The sequence below is a fragment of the Scardinius erythrophthalmus genome (assembly GCF_964197995.2).
Source record: "Scardinius erythrophthalmus genome assembly, chromosome: 7".
Classification (NCBI taxonomy): domain Eukaryota; kingdom Metazoa; phylum Chordata; class Actinopteri; order Cypriniformes; family Leuciscidae; genus Scardinius; species Scardinius erythrophthalmus.
The window spans coordinates 28,648,935-28,670,579 of NC_138227.1; the positions used below are offsets into that span (position 1 = coordinate 28,648,935).

Below are 21,645 nucleotides of genomic sequence, written 5' to 3' on the forward strand. Positions count from 1 at the left end.
ACTGCATTAGGTGAGTTGTTTTTTTCTTGAGAAAAATGAATGCCTATCTTGTGTAGCCTACCTAATATTTATCCAAATGAGTCAATATTAAATCAAATCATAATAAGTGAATTGAACTGAAATAATAAAAAAGCGTAGCTTACCATAAATTGAACCATGTAAACATTGTAACATGTTGTCACTAAACCTAATAAAATTCAGTTTAGTTACTAAAATGTTTTGACAATACACTTATTGTGATGCAAAAATTACAATTATTAATAATTGCATCACAGTTGCACCTAGGGGTGTGACGGTTAGTATATAACCGTGAGACCGACGGTTATAGTTGAACACCATCATTAGATCTATATAACCGCCAAAACCGTGTCTGTGTTATTAATGGTCTACGTCGTTTCCAACTGTATTTGATTCTTTGCCAAGTACCCCCTGACCGACCCAATTATTTTAGATAGAAATAAAAGCTATGATATAATGATATGCCATCATTATGAGATTTATTAAACAAATGAAAAACATTTGCAATAATAAACATTAGCAATGAACATTTGCAATCGGGAAACATGGTTTTTACCACTTAATGAAGTTTTGTTTTGTAAATCGTCAGACATGATTTTTACCACTTCATTAAGTTTTGCTTTGTAGAAATCCTTTCTCTAAAGCGAAGTTCGTTTTGTACAAATTGTATCTTAATTTTAATAAATGTTTCATCAACCAATAGGCTCTATGTACGATCGCTTCCGCGTTTTGTCTCAGCCCGCCCAGTTACATCCGGTGCTGCGTCAGAAGCCGTTTTTGCATTAGGTGGAGATAATGGCAAATTACACTCGCTGTTTACAAAAACTTCCTGCGGTTAACGTGAATGATGTTAACAATATTGTGAGGCAGTTAACTGTCACACATATGAGTAAGATAGAGAAGTTCTTTAAATTATAAATTTCAAGCTACATCAACAACTTTGAGGGTGAGTATTCTCTCATATCACAAAAAAATCCGACTAGCGAATCAGTTTCTAAAATCGTTGTCTCCGTTTCTGAGAAAATGAATTTTATTAAAGTGAATTGTCCTATAGAACGCGCTATGCGGAAGTAAAGACGCCGGCTGAAGCTGCGTTCACACTACACGCGACCAAGCGACGCGATACCATTCATTTTCAATGGGGAGCGGGCGACTTCCGGTGACACGCGCGGTCGCGACCGTTGGCGACTGGATAGGGCGTGTCAGGCGACGCGACAAAGTTGAGAAATGTTTAACTTTATGCAAATGAAGAGCGACTTTCGCGAGCGACAACCAATAGGAGTGAAGTCAGTTGAGCCGTCACTCTTCAGTGCAGCGTCTGACCGAGGCAAGATGAATGAGAAGTTTATTTTAGCAGTCAGAAACTGTCCAATAATTTATGATATGTCTCTGTGTACATACAGTAGTACTCGTCGTGCTGACTCCGAGCCCGAATGGTTTCGTGAACTCAGAAAGACCAGTATTTGCCCATTTTCTGCAGTTAAATAGCCGCGATAGCACAGGGCACTCACTGTTTCTCATTCATCTTTAATATTATGCATTTTATGTACTGATCCCATTTATATTTAGACTTTTCCATCCAAAATGTTAGCTTGTAGCGGCAAGAAAACAGATTTGTTGTCTACAACACGTAACATCCGTGAATGGCACTCACAAACATTACCTAGGCAACCAGAAGTGAGAACGCCCACTAACGACCTCATCGCCAGCCACTGGCGACATGCAGCGAATGGGCTGGGTATCGTTCCAAAAATTTCGATACCAATACCGATACCTTGATTTTGATACCGGTTCCTGAACGATACTTTTTTCGATACCCATTTTATGAAATCCATTTTAACAAGATTACATAACACAAAAACTTTGGTTTTATTTTTTCAGTTTGAAAATTTTTTTCCTTAGCCAGTGCACAAAGGAAATGTTTTTTTATAAAGAGCTCATGCTCACCAAAGCTGAATTTGTTTGATCAAAAATACTGTAAAACTTGTAACATTGTGAAATAGTATTACAATTTAAAATCTTATTTGAATATATTTCAAAATGTAATTTATTCCTGTGATGTCAAAGCTGAATTTTCTAAATCATTACTTCAGTGTCACATGATCAGAAATAACAGTTTGCTGCTTAATATTTTGGAAACTATGATACATTTTTCCATGATTCTTTGATGAATAAAAAAATAAAAAGAACAGCATTTATTTGAAACAGAAATCCTTTGTAACATTACACATGTTTTAGGGTCATTTTTGATTACTTTAATGCATCCTTACTGAAAAACAATTCTGACTAAGCAACATTTTTTTGAACGGCAGTGTAGCCTACATTCAGTATGATCATTATTGCAATAACACTGTCAGAGTGATCAACAAGGTATCTCTTCATTTACCAGTCGAAGACGATGCAACTTTCTGCTCTTGTTTACTCCGTGCACTGTCAAGGGCTTCATCATATCTGTCGCGGTAACGGTCTTTGCAGCAATTATTTTCCGCAAATACTGCATCGCACGCTGTTGGCATCGAGCCTGGAGAAATGTAGCCACACTTTTGATCGACTTATCCACATCTTTAGGGTATTGTGTGTGTGCGCGCACGCTCGCGTCTCATAGGACTATGTGCGTGGAGAGTTTGTGTGTGTGTGTGCTCGCGTGAGTCGCGTCTCATTGAGTATGTGCGCGAGTTTGTGTGAGCGCGCGCCTCTCATATGAGTATGTGGCGCGGAGATTTCCGCGCGTCTCGTGTGTGTAGAGTTTGCGTGTATGTGCGTGAGCGACTTTAGGTGTGTCGTTGTGCATTTCATGTATTTGTTTGAGCACTGACGTTAACGAGTTAACCCCTTAGGTATCGAAATCTGGTACCGAAAAACAAGTCATTTTTCGATACTCGATAGTATCGAGGCAATTCGGTCGGTACCTAAAAAGTATCGAACTCGGTACCCAGCCCTAGCAGCGATAAAGTCGCTTGTAGTGTGAACGGGGCTTGAGATCCTACCGGAAATACGTTAGCAGCGTTCGTACAGAGCCTATTGCATGTATTTAATAATTAAAACCTATAGGAGACAATAAATAACCGTGACATTGAGGCTCCGATGCGCCGCGTTCACTTGCATTGCATTGTGAAGCTGAACTAGAGCGCATCTCATCGTAAATGAATGAAACTCAGCGGAGGCATCATACATTAGCATTAAATATATTTGCTGCATCCTTTCTAGAACAGACAAGGGCATTCTTGCGGCTTTGAAATCTGGTCAAAAAAAGTTGGTGCGGATGATGAGTTTTGTGATGCGGTTGCGGATGAAATAATACACCATCCGCGTATCTCTATTGATAACAACATTGAACACTACACAAATATTACTTTTATTCAAACCCCCCCCCCCCCCACCCGACAGTTATGTTACAAACAGTCACATTTGACTCACGTCATAACCGTCATCGCCAAATCTGAAACCGGCACACCCCTAGTTGCACCCATCTCCCGCCCGCCCCCCTTCCTTCCTGTTCAGCAGAAGAAATAAATTCATGTGAATTTTTGTGTGAAAATTAAATTTTCTGTTTTTTACTGTATTTGATTAATGTCATTGTATAAAAAGAGGTTTAAATAAATACAAATCTTACAGACATACATGATTTGTATGCATTTTATTTCTGTGGTAAGACGACTTGAAATGACTCGAAACTAAAATGGTAGGACTTTGGACTCGACTTGAGACTTGTTGGCTTTGACTTTTGACTCGACTTGGGACTTGCCTCATCTTTGACTCGACTTGACTTGGGACTCGAGGGCAAAGACTTGAGACTTACTTGTGACTTGCATAACAATGACTTTGTCCCACCTCTGTTCACAAGTATAGTTAATTTTGACTGACATGACATAAGCAAATGATAATGTTATATAACAGCAGAGAGTTGTATGAAAGCAACTGATGCATGTCCAAAAGCATTTGCAATTTGTTGGAAGGAATGAGAAACTGCTACTATGATGTGCACAAATGACTAAATGTTGTGGAGGTTGAACTAACTGTTGTGCAAATGTAAATAGTGATGTGAGAAATGCACCAAAGCGACTGAGAAAAACTGTAATAGTTCTGCTGCCTAATATATTTGATGAATAAAAGGTTAAAAAGAACTGCATTTATTAAAAAAAAAAAAAATATATATATATATATATATATATATATATATATATATATATATATATATTTTTTTTTTTTTTTTTTTCTAATAATATAAATCTAAGTGTACTTAGTGTACAGTGTACACAGTGTTCAGTGTACTATTACTAACAGAAAACAATATGAGTGAAATGAAATGCTGAAAATGCCATCTTAAAGGAACACACAGCCATTAGGCTAATGGCTCCCACTTTTTCCCCACAGGTGTTCTGCTGTTTGATACTTTAGCATGGGAAGTGAAAACGCCAAAAGACATTCATGGCCTCCAAGGTTCCTGTCTGGTTATACCATGTTCTTTCTCTTACACATCAAACCCACCCAAAGACCCAAGTAGAGTTGTGTGGTATCAGTGGGCCTCTAGTGGTTATCCTTTAGTTTATGATCAATGGAATCCAAACAAAGTCATTGAAAAGTTCAGAGGAAAAACTGATTTATATGTGAACTCAAGTAGGGATTGCAGTCTGCTGATCAAAAACCTGGAAATGTCCCACAATGGAGAGAAATTATATGCATGGATTGACCCTGAAACTGTTGGTTATCGCACCTACAAATTTTATGATGTCACCTCTAAAATAATAGTTGATGGTATGTAAATACTTTGTTCTTCAAATTTGCCTGACTCTTGATTTGGTTATAAGAGTGTGTTGACTAATTATGACACTTCTACTATTTGTAGCAAGTCCACCACAGCCCAGCATCAATATTTATGGAGGTGAAAGGACGGGTGACACCATTACAGTAATATGTTCAACTAACCACACATGTCCATACAGCAAACCAAACATCACTCTGAACGGTACTGAAGGAACTGATCAATTAGATAATGATCATCTTAAAGATGGCCTGTGGAAAATCACTCTGACACGCACAGGTGTCGTAAAGGCAGAACGCTCCACTATTGAGTGTTCTGTAACATATTATGGTGGAATAACAGTGACAGCTACAAAAGACAAAAGTGCTTATTGTGAGTAAACACACATGTGAACTGCTTTGTGTGATATTAGCTATAAGTTCACTTTAAATTTCACAGTTGGACCTATTACAAGTTTAAGTTCAATTTCAGGTGTTCATCATGAAATAACGATTGAGCCTGAACTGGCAGATGTCACAGAGGGCGTCGCAAAGAACTTCACTTGTTCCGTCTATCACTCCTGCCAGAGAGAGACTCCAACCATCACATGGAACTATGATAACATGACGGTCTCAAATGACAGCAAAACACTCTCTGGTTTAGATCGGGTCACCTATTCCACCATAACCTTTCTGGGTTCAAAAGAAGACCATGGGAAGAAATTGATTTGCACTGCAGAATTTTCTGGAAAAGACTTTACGGCTTCTGTTGTTTTACATGTGCAATGTGAGTGATATTTTAGCATCTTGTATGATGTGTGTGATCTCTCATGTCTTATGTCATATTATTTTCTTACACTCTAAAACTTCTTACAATCCAGAATAGAAGCATGTGCTTTGTTTTTCCCTCTAGCTCCTGCTTACATCATTGCCTTGCCTTTTAGTTATGGTATTTTCAGTTGTATGCTAATAATAATGTTTAATCCTTTTAGCCCCTCTCATTAATGAGGCAGACCCATTCCTTACTGAACTGAAGACTATTGGTCTGTACATCCTGGCACCTTCACTTGTGTTCCTCCTTGCTTGCATAATTGCTGGAGTCATCATATTCAAGAAGCAACAAAGGTAACTCTTTATATATGTTAATTCAGACCAGAGATTCCCAAAGGCCAGGTTCACACAGAAGCAGAATACAGTTGTTTTGTATTTGAGTCCTTAATACAGTTACGTTCACACACAGTTAATAATGGGTTCTAATAGACAACCGCATTCTATAACCGAACGCACACCCGTAAATTTTCGCATTCTCTTAAAACACGTGCTGTGTGAACAGAATGGATCCAGACTTGTCAACTAGTTGTCTGTCATGTCATACAGTGTGAGAGAGACGCTCTGCGCTGCAAAAATACATCTCCCATGTTTTGTGGGTTTTCTGTATAACTTACAGCGATGGAGATATGAGATGTGTGTCATCTGAAGGTTTTAGAGACAGTCTTTGCTCTCCACTGGAGCTGCTCCCGTCAGTTGTGTGATCTACGTGCAAGGCAAATGCTCTCCACCCGGATATAAACGTCGATTAATAAATATTTGACGGATGAACTCTCGGCTTGATTGGACTCTTGTTGTATAAAAAGTGATTTGTAGTTTTATGGATGACACCATCTTTGATATTACTTTGATCTCTGTCGCTGTGGTTAATGGTAAGAGAATAGCAGAGACTGAGGTGAGCCAGTTTGTCTTTAAATCCAACTAAAACATGTACATAAATTGCAGGATGTGGTCCATCCTTGGGAATAACCACTTTGAATAAAAATAGACTGCTTTCCACTTTTTGAAAAAAAATAAAAAAAAATAAAAGTGGTCTCTTGGCTCAACATGCCTCCAATGAGGGGTAAATTGAGCCTATGGAAAGAATAAGTTTGAGCCACATGGGGGTAGATTGTGTCATTGATTATGCTGAAGTAAAACTGAACATTTTCACCTCATTCAATATCAAATGACTTCTTAAAATCTGTGTGTGAGCCTGGCCTTCCATCATGTTTCCTCGCCTGTGGCTCCAGATGCTGGGTGAGGATCCAGCTCCCCGTGACCCTAATAAGAATAAAGTGGTTGTTTGAATATTGGAATGGATGGATGGATGACTTCTTAAAAGTATTATCTGAAGCTAAAGTCTACAACTTTAAAGATCTCCTTCAACAAGGCTTATTAGAACAAAATAAAAGTTCAATTTGAAGAAATTACAGAAGCATGAGTAGTTAGTGACAGAATTTTCATTTTTGGGTGAACTAACCCTTTAACCCTTGTGTGGTGTTCATATTTTTGTTACTCAGCCACTGTTCGTGGGTCTGGTGGACCCGCTGCATTTTTGGGTTTTTAATTCAACACAATCAAAAATGTTATGTTAAAATACTCAACAGATGTTTACTTCATCCCAATTACAAGCAATATGAACAGCATATATGGTTAATATTTTCTCTTTACCTTTGTTAGATCACATTTAAGAATTGCAACTTCGTGTGGGAATGGCAGGAGTAGTAACACAAAACTCACTCTTGCACTCTTTCACACTTACACACAATCTCTCTCTCACACGCACGCACACACACACTCATGCACACACCCACAACACACACACACACACACACACACACACACACACACACACACACATACACATGCACACACACACACTCACTTGGATATGTGGTGTAGGGTCACTCTCCATAGGTATAATGGTTTTTCTAATGTACAAACTGTATAATATATCCCCCTACACTAACCCTACCCCTAAACCTACCAATCACAGAAAACTTTTGGCATTTTTTGAATTTCAAAAAACACCATTTAGTATGTTTTAGTATGAGGACACAGATGTCGTCATAAACCATGTTTACGTTGTAATACCCATGTCATTATACACATTTGTGTCCTCATAAACCATATACAAGAACATACACACACTAACAGCAGGCCCTGACAGGAGGAGGACAGAGTAAAGGTACACAGGACCTACAATTTCCACACTTTTATTAGCCCCGGGTCCAATGGACCCGAACATCCTGTGTGTAATATAAATGTGTAGGGGGGGTGTACAGTGTGTTTTCATTGAAAATGTGTTCTGATATACATTCCTCACAGAAAATGAGCCAAGGCCAATGAGTCTCAGTCTGAAAAAATAATTAATTGTATCATTTTTCTTTTGATAAAAAATGAAAACGGGTCCAACAGACCCGAACACCATACAAGGGTTAAGTCACATATAAAAATGTCTTCATTTCATTACATTAGATCAAACTAAGTAGCATTTTCAAACAAACTATATAGTCTATAGGCACTTTTCCAAGTTTTTTTAAACTATGTTTCAATAGTTTTTGTACTTTTTGTGAAATGTTTGATTGAAAAGTGTGCTTGTGCTATATTTCTTTAAAAATCAATACCACTTGTTGTCATATTTTGTTAAACAATGCAAATATAGTACATTTTTAATTGTGGTTCAAGTGTTTCAAGAATACATCTGAATTTGATACATTTGGTTTACATGAAGATGATATTCAAAGACTTGTGTCTTTCTCTGTCCATTTCCAGGATATGACAAGTTAATAACCTCAAACTTTTTTAAGCCGTGTTGTTAGCAAATGCTAATGAGTTATTCTCAGAACAAAGTAGATGACCTCTAATAAGTTGTCATATCAGTTACCATATTTGGATTTATATATGTTCATTGGACTATATACAGCAAGCAGTGCTTATCTATACAATATAATGGTTTGCATTCACTCTCTTGCTCTTTTGCTGCTTGGTTAGATGGTCTTTAATCTTTTTATTTTCTGTACCTTCTTTAAAAACATGTATCATGTAACAGTTCTAAATCATTTTGAAAATTCACATTGATGTGCTGTAGTGGTGTTTATCACTTTTAGTAAACATGCAGCAAGTACGGTAATGAAAAGCATTAAACTGGAGGTCAAATCAAATAGGAAATCAAATAAAGAACAGAAATAAAAAAGGGTAAAAGTTCATGAAAAAAGTTTGACATAACATCTGTCCCCAGGTCAAAAGATGCATGTGCGGTGTCAGGAAACAAGCCTTTCTCCAAACCTCGTATGCCATCACCAAAGAGGTACAGTACACTTGTACCCATAGAAGTATCTGAAACTAAGCCTAACTTAAATGCATTGTTAATAAGCAATAGTTACAAAAAAAAGAAGATATTTTTGATATTTAAGTGGAATAACCAAATTTTTATCTAATGTTTTTCCCCATGCACATCAGTGACCCAAAATCCTATGTGAGTATATTATTTTCACAGTGTTACACTATGGAAAACATATTCTGATCAAATGACAAATGCTTACTTAAATATGTTATTGATTAATGTCTGGCTCTCTGTTTTCTCTTGAAATATTCCATGAAGAATTATGATGGTGAAGCTGAGTATACCAACATGGAGGAACTCAACATGTATGGAAATATCTGATGAAAATGCTGTACATCAAAGAACTAAAATGGGCTCAATACTGTTTTTAAAAAGACTGTCAGACTCCATTAACCCTTTAGAACCTGAATGGTGATTCATTGGTTCATTGATCATCTCACACCTGTTTCATTTCAGTTCATTATTTTGTTGCCCTCAGTTATTTCAGTCCTTTTAATGTTGAATGTGCATTAGCACACTGTTTCATTTATTTCTCATAATAGGATATCACACTTTTGTTGTATTTAATTAAATGTTTAAGCTGTATTAGATTATTTTGCCTCGCCTAATCTTCTTTACCTGCCTGTTTTGTACCTAACTATTAAATTTGATTAAATCATATAGTTACTTCCAGTTGACATACCATTTGTTGCTTTGGTTGTCTTTATTTTATTTGTTTCTGTCTTGTTTTTTCACCTTTCACTCCTTGCTTGTAATGTGCTGATCAATGCAGAGCCAAATTCCTTTCTCAAAAGCACTGTGAGTTAAGTTAAGACCATCATACTAGAGACCACCAGTGCCAATTGTTCTATGTACTTACGAAGCTTTTGGGAAGCCCAGGTCATAGTGAGGTTGGACCTTCAAGCTCCACTCATTACATCCAGAGAGGGGCCGCTGGGAGTCAAGCTCCACCTATCACATCTAGAGAGGAGCAGCTGGATGTCAAGCTCCACCCATTAGATCCAGAGAGGGGCAGCTGGACGTCAAGCTCCACCCATTAGATCCAGAGAGGGGCAGCTGGACGTCAAGCTCCACCCATTAGATCCAGAGAGGGGCAGCTGGACGTCAAGCTCCACCCATTAGATCCAGAGAGGAGCAGCTGGACATCAAGCTCCACCCATTAGATCCAGAGAGGGGCAGCTGGACATCAAGCTCCACCCATTACATCCAGAGAGGTGGAGCTGGATGTCAAGCCCCACCCATTGCATCCAGAGAGGTGGAGCTGGATGTCAAGCTCCACCCATTACATCCAAAAAGTAGGGGCTGGACGTCAAGTTCCACCGATTGGCTCTGCATTGAGCAGTTTCGCATTTTATGCGACTGCTAGGGATGGGGAAATGAAGCCTCATGAATCACTGAGGCTTTCCCCTGACTGTTCCGGGAAAAGATTCAAAGCTTCAAGAGTGTTGAGAACAGCGCCATCTGGTGCTTATTTAAAATAAAGCAGCCAGAAGCCTGTGTTAGAAGCTCTGGCAGATGAAGCAACCACAACACACTCCATAGTTTCAATGTTATGTGTACAAATAAAAGTTTGTGTTTGTGTTTGATTTGTTCATTAAATAAATTCATTTTCCCATTAAAGTGTGACAATATAATATAAGCTTATATGATTCAATAAGATTTAATGTAGGCCTACTCTCTCTCTCTCTCTCTCTCTCTCTCTCTCTCTCTCTACACACACACACACACACACACACACACACACACAATGAATAAGGACATTGTCTGATAGGATCATCTGTTATTAAATGTGCTTATGACACTTGTTACTGATAGTGCTTATCAACTGTAGGAATGACAGAAAGGTGATAAAGTTTTTAATTATTTTTGGCTGTTGCCATTGCTCTAAATACAAACCCTTCACCAAACACAAACACCCTATTCCCTCTGCCCTAATCCCACCCTAAACCCAAATACCAACACCAAATTACCTAAAATCGCCAAAAAGTGCAAAGATTTAAAAAAAAAAAAAAAAACATAACAACAACAACAAAAAATAATAGCCTAAGTAGTGGAAAATATTTTTTTCTTATTTAAATGTAATATATTGATTAACTTTCAAAGTACAGCACTCTCCTCACGAACCCATCAACCAGACCGAGGCAACAATGACTCGTTAAATAAGATCTGGAGTTCAAGCCTTCTGACACCCAAAGCGAAACGCGCACATGATTGGAGAGAAAGTGAGGCTTCGTTTGTCATCGATCACGTGACTCTAGTAAACCAATACACACCCCGATACGGGGCTTCACTAGAAATTGTGTCGCTTGTGTGATACACACATCGAAGCTTCAGTGCCATACGTAACATCACTAGCGACTGCTGTGCTTGAATAGGGAGCTCTTCAGGATATTGTATATTTATTAAAGGAGAACTCCGGTTTTAACATTGCCAGCGCACATACCTGTATTTTCTTCCTGTTTTTGGTCGAAGTCCACAGTAGTCGATTGTCGAGTTCACGTGCATAGGTTTAGTTACCTATGATCACGCGCGTGAACTCGACAATCGATTACTGTGGACTTCGACCAAAAACAGGAAGAAAATACAGGTATGTGCGCTGGCTGAATTAACATCATTTTTATTCATATCTTTCACATCTACTGCAGTCAGATTCACCCGTGTTCACTCTGAAGGAATCACTCACATGACCTGTGCACTTGTAATGACACATCAAGGATGTTAAGAGGCTAAAAGCAGGTTTAAAACTTGCCCCATTGAAGTCAACAGGGTGCAAATTTTAAAAAGAGGATAACACGGTGTAGGCAACACCGATTTTTGTCGTTGTTCTCTGTACTGACAGCACTCCAAATGTACAAAAAAATGAGCTCAATGTTAAAATTGACCGGAGTTCTCCTTTAAACCTGTTGTCCTAGGGCATTTGCTGCAGAGTTTGAATTATTATTATTATAGGTACTGTCTTTATATTATATTTATAATAATATAATAATTCATTACATTTCTATAGCGCTTTTCTCTGTACTCAAAGCGCTTTACAGAGAAGGGGGGAATCTCCTCAACCACCATTTATTTATTTAAATATCGCAAAAAATTGTACATTTCACTAAGCAATAATGCATATGCATGAAGTTTCATGTTAAATGCATCACACTGCAGTTATTTGCAATTATTTGCTTCTCATATATTAAACCTGTGATGTCATCCCTTCTTAAATTCATTCAGTCTGGGAGACTTTTTCTTTTATTCAAACAAGTAATTTATGGATACACAGTTTTATGCAACCAGTTGTTCTCAGCAAAGCTAAAGTTCAGCAATATGGTAAATGTTAAGCATGTGCTTTTCAGTGGCAAACATGTTTCATAACAGTAGATAGCTATATTGTTACTTTTCACAGTATATAGTGAAACAATATCCACACTATTTATTGGGGAAATTGAACTCATGAATCTGTTTTCCATGCAAGCACAACTGAATTGATCACACAAATATATGGCACATTGAAACAAAGGAATAGTATCTTTAAGCATAATTCGGAATATTTCAATATTATATTAATGCAATGGCAAGTCACAAAAAATTAAAAGAGGAGTGCAGGCATTCTTACCACTCTAAGAGAATCATAATTTGTATACAACTGTCTTAATTATAACTTTCAAATAGCATAATAACAAATAACTAATACTGTAATTATAATACAGATTAAGGTTTTAATACTTCATTTGGAAACTCCCACTGTTTCTGTTTTTATGGCTGAATATTCAGTTCTGTCCTCATCATCAGAGCTTGAACTGCTAAGACGGCTCCTCTGGTTATGTTTGGGTTTTTTAACATCAGGTTTGGCAGAACAAGACACAGTGGAGTAATTCACTTCATCTTCTTCACTGGTATCAGATTCCCAGTCTATATTGGTGAATGGAAGTCTTGAGGCACATGCAGAAGAAACATTCTCATAATCAGGATTTTCTGATTGGGAATTCTAGGAAGAGGAAGAAATAGTAAAACAAAATGCTCTCAATATACACTATAAAAATTTGCTTCACACGCTGTTTGGTGTATGCTTATTGTAAACAGCTGTTCGCTTGGTACATTTCAAGAAATAGAAGAGAAATATTTTGTTAATGCTCTTACGGCTTACCTTTGGCTGCTTATTTTTTGACACCATGGAATAGACTGCTGAATCTTCAGGTGCTCTAAAAACACAATCATATATTTAACAGCAGCAGCATTGCACTCAGTCACATTTTTAAATTTTAACATCTAAAACATTTTTAAGCTCATCTCATTATCAATTTAAAGATAAGTGTTATTGAATTTGTGGGGGTGCAATTACTTCTGATTTTTATATTTTATGTAGGATTATCCTTGAACAGTCCATTTCATATTAACCCAACACCACATTCCACAGTTCGGAACGATTCCCTAGTGAACCATTAGTAAGTCATAAAACACAGTCATGGTGGCGAGATGGCTAAAGGAGATGTCACCCCCCTTCCCCTTTTTGTGTGTGTCTAATCTCAAACCAGCGATGCCAGGACAGCAGGAAAAGATTCCTCTTTGTTCCACAAACTTAAGACCAAATGGCCAAGAACCCTGTGGTGACCCCAATGCATAAATCCACAGCCTTATCAGGAAACGAAGGATGCTAAAGCATTCTTATGGCCCAGAATCACCAGAAACCCTCAACCAGGGGACACCCCCCTTTCTGCAGTTGTAAATTCCAGAGACTTTTTGTCTCCAAAACCAATAGACTGAAATTAACCCACTCGTTGTTTAATACAAACAACGGTCTCAAAATTGCTTCCAATAAGCTGAACTGATCACCAGTATTTACCTCACATATATCTTAAGTATCATGTATATTTTATGTAACCTGTGGAGTTATTTCTGTGTGTTTAACTTTCATTACAGCCTACTTGTAAGGTTTTCTACCTCAGCTATAGGAACTAATCACCAGAAGTTGCCTCATACATGTGTATTCTCTGTAGTCTGTATGCTTTATATTACTCAAGTTAATTTTGTGTGTTAAACACTTATCACAGCTAAATCCTTATTTACTCCCACCTCAACTATGGGAAGTATATGTATTTTGGTACCTACTTGATGGGTAAATGATTTCTAGAATTTTGATATAAAGTAGATGTGTGTAGGATGCACCATATTTAAACTATTAAGTTTACTTATTAAAGCGTTTAACTAAACTCTCAGGAGTTTGGGCACACGTGATCATGTGGACTTTACGCTAATTACATGCAAGAACCGGAGAACAGGGCGTAGGTCCCGCCCAAGACAATATCTGATTGGCTGTCGCACTAGGAAGGACGGGTCAGATGGACACGCTTATAACCCAATGACAAGCAGCTATGAGTTGCTTTTTGGCTTGCTTTTTGCCTTGCTTTTTGCCTGCCTTGTGCCTCGCCTTTGCAGTGACGTTTGCTCTTGCTGACCTTTCCATCGTCCAGTGTGTATGCTTACATACTCTTCAAACCACCAAGAGCTCACTCAAAACTCATCAACTCTTCCGTAAGATCCTTCGCTGAACTTCGTCAAAGAAACCCCTCTCAGAGTCGCTCCAGACTCAGAGGAAACTCCGTTGCATAGCAACCCGCAATCCAGGAAATCCCGCGAACGAAGCGCCACCCGGCAAAGCCAACCAACCACTCACCATCGAGTGCTGTCCCTCAGAACGCATCATCGACCGACTGCCAGCCAATCAGCGCCGAAGAGATTCCCTCTCCAGCAACTTCGTCACAGGGAACGCACGCGCTCAGGAGCATCTAAACGCAAGTACACAATTCTCCTAATTCTGGCTGAAGTGAACTGGTGCAAATCTTATTAAGAAAACGAACTAAGATTAAAGTGCTAGTAGTTTGATTCTCTCAGGTTGCGGTCAAGAAATAGTGTCTAACGCTAGACATTTGGGACTCCATTCACACTCCGTTAACAACATCACTCTCTGTCACTGTTTGAATGAATGTTTGTGTGTTTTTGTTAGTTTAGTTTGTGTGTATTAGAGTAGTTCAATAAAGTCTTGGTTGATTTTACATACAAGCGTCTTGTGCTGTGTGCTTACAAGTTACTGCCTTAAACTAAAAAGATTTTGCTACCTTGCTCATATTAATCAGTTATCATAACTTTATGATATTATTACCGTAGGCCACGGAATAATATTCTGTCCAGAATTGGTAAAATACCCTAATCTCAACTTATCGGTGGACGAATAGTTGATAAAGTGTTAAATATTAATTCTGAATAGTTTGCATAATAATTCGGTTCTTATTTCCTGTAATTCAATCCCCTTTGAGTTATATTGATCTTAATTCCCTTATTAATCTTATATATCTGGTGGAGACATATTTCGGGCAGTTTAAACTAAATTGTAAGCACAAAACAAGTCATTTGTGATTGTATCTAATCTATTGGTCCGGAAAGATAGATTAGAGACACAGGAAAACGAGTATTTTATTGTTGATGTGTAACGTTAAGAGCGCATAACAGGGCGTTGTGTGAATGAATGGAAATCTAAACTCACGTTTAGTTTGTATAAGTGTTTTGTTGTTATTGTTAAAACTGCAGTAAACGAATTTAAGATTGTCTGTTGAGACAAAAGAAAGTCGCCTTACAGCGCACCAGGAGAGAAGTAAGCGTGTTCCTTACTTTCTTTCTAAAAGGCCTTGTTATAGCTAGATTGATTAATTATTGCGTGTTCCAATATTAAATCAACTAAGCTGTCTCCCTAGGTTGACATTAGAGTAGCTAACTAATGTACCTGTTTGTATTGACTCACTTGGTGAAGTAGATACTGTTACTCGTGAAACACTACATGTGTCCGAGCCTGATTTGAATGGGAGTTTTGTTAAACTTGATCAAGTAAATTGATGCAGTAAATCCTGCATGCTGTGTTGCGTGTCCACAGAAACTGACACGAAGAATTCCGATCCGCCGAGATCGCAATAACGTTATTGTTTTAACAGTGCATCTGCAGTGCACGAAATATTTTGCCTCACTCACAAAGAGCTGAGATTTATTGAGCGCCATATCGTAAAGAATAAGCGCCCAGTGTTTGTGTAATACTGAAATGCGCCGCCATTTCATGTAATGTTTTGAACTTTGTCTGCACGCAGACATACCCACGTGCGTCTTGAACTGTTAGGCTGTGCGTCACCATAGTAACAGCCGTGACACGGAAGTCTTAAAAGATTTTCGGGTTGACCCTCAAGTGCGCATGCGCGCACTTTTGTAAACAACTCAGGTGTTCACGGAAGTCTATGCTAAAGCCATTAGCCTCGTAGGTTAGCGCAAGCATTGGTGTGGCTCGCTGAAGCTGGATGCAGTGTGTTGTGTAGCAGTGTTGAAATGATTTAACCTTTTCACATCTCCACTCTAACAATCTGTGAACATTCCCATTTTATGTTTTACTTTATTTTTTTTTTCACCTCCCTATCCCCATTAAAGGAATATTGACTCAGAAGTATTTAATTTGTGACGAATATACAATTAACTAGAGTTAAATCTAGGCTAATCGTAATCACCAATACCCTAAGCATTACATTGGCAATAGCTCTTCAATTGTGTAATAGGAAATCTTGACCTTCAAAGTTTAAGTAAACCAGTTACCAATTAGATCAGCCATTTTATTTTTCTTTATTTTTGTATTATTTTATTATTATTAATTTTTTTCTTCCTTTTTTTTTATTCCTTTATTTTACTTTATTTATTCACTCTGTTTTGTTGTTTATTTCCCATTTTCATTTGTTTTCTCTCTCATTCTGTACCGTCATGGGCGGTCCCTTTGCATGTTAATTATTATTAACGCTTGGATTACACTGTTAGTCTCATTTCTTTTAAACAAATAACGAGGAACTTCATCGTTCATTTGTTTTAAATAAAGAGACTACGATAATTAAAATTTTGTTTATTTACTTTTAATTTTACATTAATTTTATTTTATTTTTATTTTATTTTATTTTCTTATTTTCTTTTTAATTAATTTTGTTTTCAAAATCTCCTATTGCCAGTATTGTTTTCCCTTCCGCTCCATTTTCCCTTCTCCTATTTTCAGTGGGAGCAGTAATGTATGTATATATTTATTGACATAAATGTATAGATAAAACACTCTGCGAGTTTAATGATAAAGTGGAAACAACTCCCTTTTGACATTGTCTTATTTAGATGTGCACCAAATAAAAGCAGCCTTTAATCGCAACAAGGCTTAGTGGATTAGCATATAACCATAGCATAACTATTGGTCAACTAGATCCACATGCTAATTGAGTCAGTATCCCTTCCCTCACTTGCATTTAACTCCTTCCTTGTCTTTTCTGCTTCTTCTCTCTTCTACCCATGATATTTCTGGAACTGAACCTGTGAGAATCAATCAGTAATTACAGGAAGTTTTCAAAGAAACTGTTCGCAAACATTCTGAAGTTTTAACAGTTGTGTGAATTCACCCTCCTTGCACCGCACGCTACCCTACATTTTGGCATCCTACACAGTCGAATAAATTGGAATAAAATTAAAATAAATTTATTGGCAAATAAATAAATAAATTAATAAATAAATTGATAGGAGGAACCATAAACGACTACCGCTCACTTAACGCATTCCAAAAAAAAAGGAGCACGTAACAGGTGTATGGTGTCGATCCTATAAGAAGGAGCACGATTATTGTCGTTAACACTTTCTTTCTACCAGGAGGAAGTTATAACGACAATAATACACAGAATTAAGAGATTCCAGGTACCGTTCAATTTGACCTTCATTGAAGTATCTCTATTGAATTATTTACAAAAAAAAAATCTTCCCTTCCTTGAGAATATTACTATTATTTTATTTTTAGTTCTTTGTTTCACAGCCCTGATTGCTATCTACTGTCTTTGAATATCACCTTGCTTTGTCTGGTCTTTGCTCACTCTCCCTCCTCTCAGCTGTATCCTCCAAGCTGCACTATTTTCTCCCACAGAGACTACGAGTAGCAGTACACGTCAAAGGAGGCCCACAGCTCCAGCAAACCACACTTAACCACCCATCACATACTTAGCTCACACACACTTTCACAGATCTGTGCCAGTCTCTTTTCCAGGTTTTCCCTACCTTGTGCCAACATGTCTCGCACTGATGATCACACCACCCACTGGGAAGACTTAGAGAACTGGTTAAGTATCGTGACATGCAACTTCTTGCCCCAGGCTGCCAACAACCTACGACAGCACACGCAAGAACAACTGGATGCCAACATCTCTGACATCACAACACAGGATCCAACACACAGCTACAACCACAAAGAGATTGCAAAGATCACTGGTTCCCTGAGTCACACGCTGATAGCCTCACTCAAGCTGAGCGACGAGCAAGAAGCTCACCTCCAGGAGCAGCTGACTCACGCAAAACAACGCATCAAGCAGTTAGAACTGGAAGCACAGGACCAACAGGAAGGGTCCGACGAGGTGGAGCCAGGCGCCAAAGAGGAAATCGAAAGGCTTCAAGAAACATTGACAACCACCAACAGAGAATTAGAACAAGCTAGGGCTGCCCAAGATGATCTGGCCAACAAGTTACAGTATGCAGAGCAGCTACTGGAAAAAGCCAAGGCTGACTTCAGAGACAAGAACAGCCGAATAAAGGCCCTTGAAAACCATCTTGAAAGGTCACGAAATCAGATCAGCGACTTGACTCAACAGCTCGACTATGTAAAAGAAGAATCCGACTCAATCAGAGAGGAACTCAAGCATGCGTATGAGCTGCACCCTGAGCCAACCAGGACAAGGCGTCCTCTGGTCTCACCCCTGCCCAGCAGAGCTGCGTCCCCTATCCTGGGACTGCCACATCAAAGAAAAAGTGAAGAATCACCACCAAAGCCCTATACAGCTGTCATGGAGGAGCGCTACCCTGCTGACAAGAGAAGGGGGTCTCTCCGAACCGACTATGAAGCTGCACATGGCCTGGAACTCAAGGACCTTGACAAGCTGGCCAGGAACATCAACAAATTCACCCCAAATGTGGCAGGAAGTCAAGATGTCCAGGCCTACCTGCAAGATATTGAATTCCACTTGGAAATGAGATCCAATGTGACAGACAGAGACAGACTTTATTTGCTTCGAACAACATCCAGTCCTGAGGTGCGAAGTTTCTTGGATAGACAGCCTACACACACCAAGTCAGACTTCCACCTCCTCCGAGAAGCCCTAATTAAAGAATTTGCAGACCCAGAGGCAGACCAAGGACTGGTGGCCGCCCTAGAAACCAAACAAGGCCGGCATGAGACACCCCAAGCCTTTTACAACAGACTCAGACGAGCTTACTTTGGTGCACGTAATGAACCTGACATGGAGGAGGACTTGAACTTCAAAACCCTCTTTCTGAGAAACCTCCACCCTGGAGTAAGCCACCACCTAGGCGTCATGGCCTGTCCTCGCACAATGACTACACAACAGTTGAGGGATTTGGCCCACAAAGCCTATGGCAAACAAAAAATGGCCTCAGAAAAGGGAACCAAACCACCAGCAGTTTGTGATTTCAATACGCAACATCAAGGATTAGCCCTAGAGGGCACCCAGCATCACGAAAGCACCAAGCTGCCACCTAAAGAACAAAGACAATCCTCCTTCAGAAAAGAACGGGACTCTCATGTCAGTGTCAGACCCAAACAACCAAACAATCACTGGCACAAGCAACGAGACACGCCACACACGTCTGGACACCACTGGGAGAAATCATGGGACCAGTCATGGCCGCACGAAAACCGCTGGGATAATTCATGGAACCAGACACGGTCATATGGAAACTCAAGAGGAAAAGGTTCATGGGAGGCCAACTGGACGTCTAAAGGAAAGCGACACACGCCCCCAGGAACAACTAGCCCAAGGGGTCGACGACGAAATCCACCCAGGCATCAATCAGACCAACCCCACACTGAGTCCACACAAGAACAACAGACTGCACCAGGTATCAGTTCACAAGAAATGATGCAGATGTTCATGAAAGAATTCTTCAAACGCAATGAAGAGGACAGGAAATGGGAAAAGAAAGACAAGTCAGACTCAGCGTGACTAGAGGCGAAGCAAGGGAACAGCGACCACCTGGTACACATCAGCCAGAGCAATAACCACCTCTCTCACATTCACCACCCTCAAAACACGACAAGTAACGCTGCCATAACACCATTGTCAAGGAAACAAGAGACTGGACCTGAATGCCTAGCAACAGATTCAGAACCTGATCCGACACATGTCAACTCATACCACGGAAACCTCCAACAACCAGAGGAGGATGGACCCACTCAAGTACCAGAAAGCGCCATCTTGGTTGTCTGTCACCCCTGCGAGCAACAGCAAACAAACCACAACACTCTACCTGTCTCAACCCAAACTCCAGTTCCTCAACTTCTGGGTGACCTCATCGAGAAAGGTGTGGCAAGGAAGTTCTATCTCTCCATCACACTAGAACACCATGTCAAACTAGAGGCCCTAGTAGACACGGGAGCCGACATCACCCTAATGTCCACTCAGCTCTTAGAAGAAATTCAAGAAAGAACCAAAAGAACCAGTGGAACTCTCAGACTTCAAAAGTGTGCACTCAATGTTCAAGCCTATTCCCACACGGGACTGCGGTTGGAGCAGGTGGCCCCAATCCACCTGACCGTCGGACCAATGAGCCTTATACACCCTGTGTACATCTCGCCGTTGGACACATATCCTCTTCTCATTGGCAAAGACCTTCTGAATCGCTTTGAGCCCTTAATAGACTTTAAGCACCTAAAGATATGGGCCCAAGTTCGGGAACCCCTTCCCTTTCACTCACAATGCTCCACAGAAGCGCAGTGTCAAGTCACAGACACTGGCTCCAGCTCATTGAGCGAAAACTCAAGCCCAAGATCAAAGCAAGTCTCTAACTTGGTGCCACATGGCAAGAGTCAAACTTCTCTTCTGTGCGCATTCAAAACCACAGAACCAGGCTTAAATGGCTTTCAACTGATGACAGCTATAGACATTCAAGGCATGACAGTACCTGACTCTGTGCTAGCCCTATGGGTCGAAAACTCAGCCATCAGCCTGAAGCTCTTCAGAGCCTTAAAGAAAGACAAACCTGAACTGCCACATGCCACCAAGCATAACCGCTTCCCTCTGAATCCATGCTCCTTAACCATGATTACCTCTAAGACTGTCTGTGCCCTAGACATGTGCTGGAACGACAGACACCTAAGTCACTACTTCCTTGTTGTCCCCGACCTGCCACACGATATCTACATCGGAGCAGACATTATGGTCAGACTCAATGCCTACGTGGACACTTTGAACGAAGCTATATGGGCTCCCTTGTCTCGCCAAATAAGCACTTCAGTCAACCTCAAGAATCTCCAATCTGGGCAAACCATACCAGAAGTATGTGCCACGACCAATGAACAGGAGGTCACAATACCTGCCTACACCAAGAGTGTCAGTGTCCGCCTTAACATGCGACCTGGCCAAAACCTCAACCACAAGCTGGGCTTCTTCGAGCCTTCCCAGAACTGCTTAAAACTGGGACTAACTCTAGAAGCCACACCTCTCATGGAAGTGTCATCTCGTGCTGTGTATGTACTGTTCAACAACTGTACCGCCAACGACATCAAGATCCCCAGAGCAAGTCACCTCGGATGGCTCATCAGCCAAACATTCCATGACTTTGAGCTCTCTGTACCTGTCATAGGCCCCATACCAGCCCACTTACTGCCAGAAGAAAGCATTGACCACAGAGTT

The 21,645-nt window shown here is 39.7% G+C and overlaps 1 protein-coding gene across 1 annotated transcript in view; it reads left to right on the plus strand.

Moving 5' to 3' along the window:
• Window positions 1–17,948, plus strand: part of LOC308693789 (uncharacterized protein) — a gene marked incomplete at both ends in the record, with an annotated part of 38,353 nt that extends 20,405 nt beyond the window's left edge. Inside the window, 8 exons of the mRNA XM_081370887.1 lie at window positions 4,393–4,773; window positions 4,865–5,152; window positions 5,252–5,545; window positions 5,751–5,883; window positions 8,810–8,878; window positions 10,037–10,209; window positions 14,474–14,695; window positions 17,836–17,948. Coding sequence (XP_081227013.1) covers window positions 4,393–4,773; window positions 4,865–5,152; window positions 5,252–5,545; window positions 5,751–5,883; window positions 8,810–8,878; window positions 10,037–10,209; window positions 14,474–14,695; window positions 17,836–17,948 — 1,673 coding nt within the window. The remainder of the gene's footprint in view (window positions 1–4,392; window positions 4,774–4,864; window positions 5,153–5,251; window positions 5,546–5,750; window positions 5,884–8,809; window positions 8,879–10,036; window positions 10,210–14,473; window positions 14,696–17,835) is intronic.
• Between the last annotated feature and the right edge of the window lie 3,697 nt (window positions 17,949–21,645).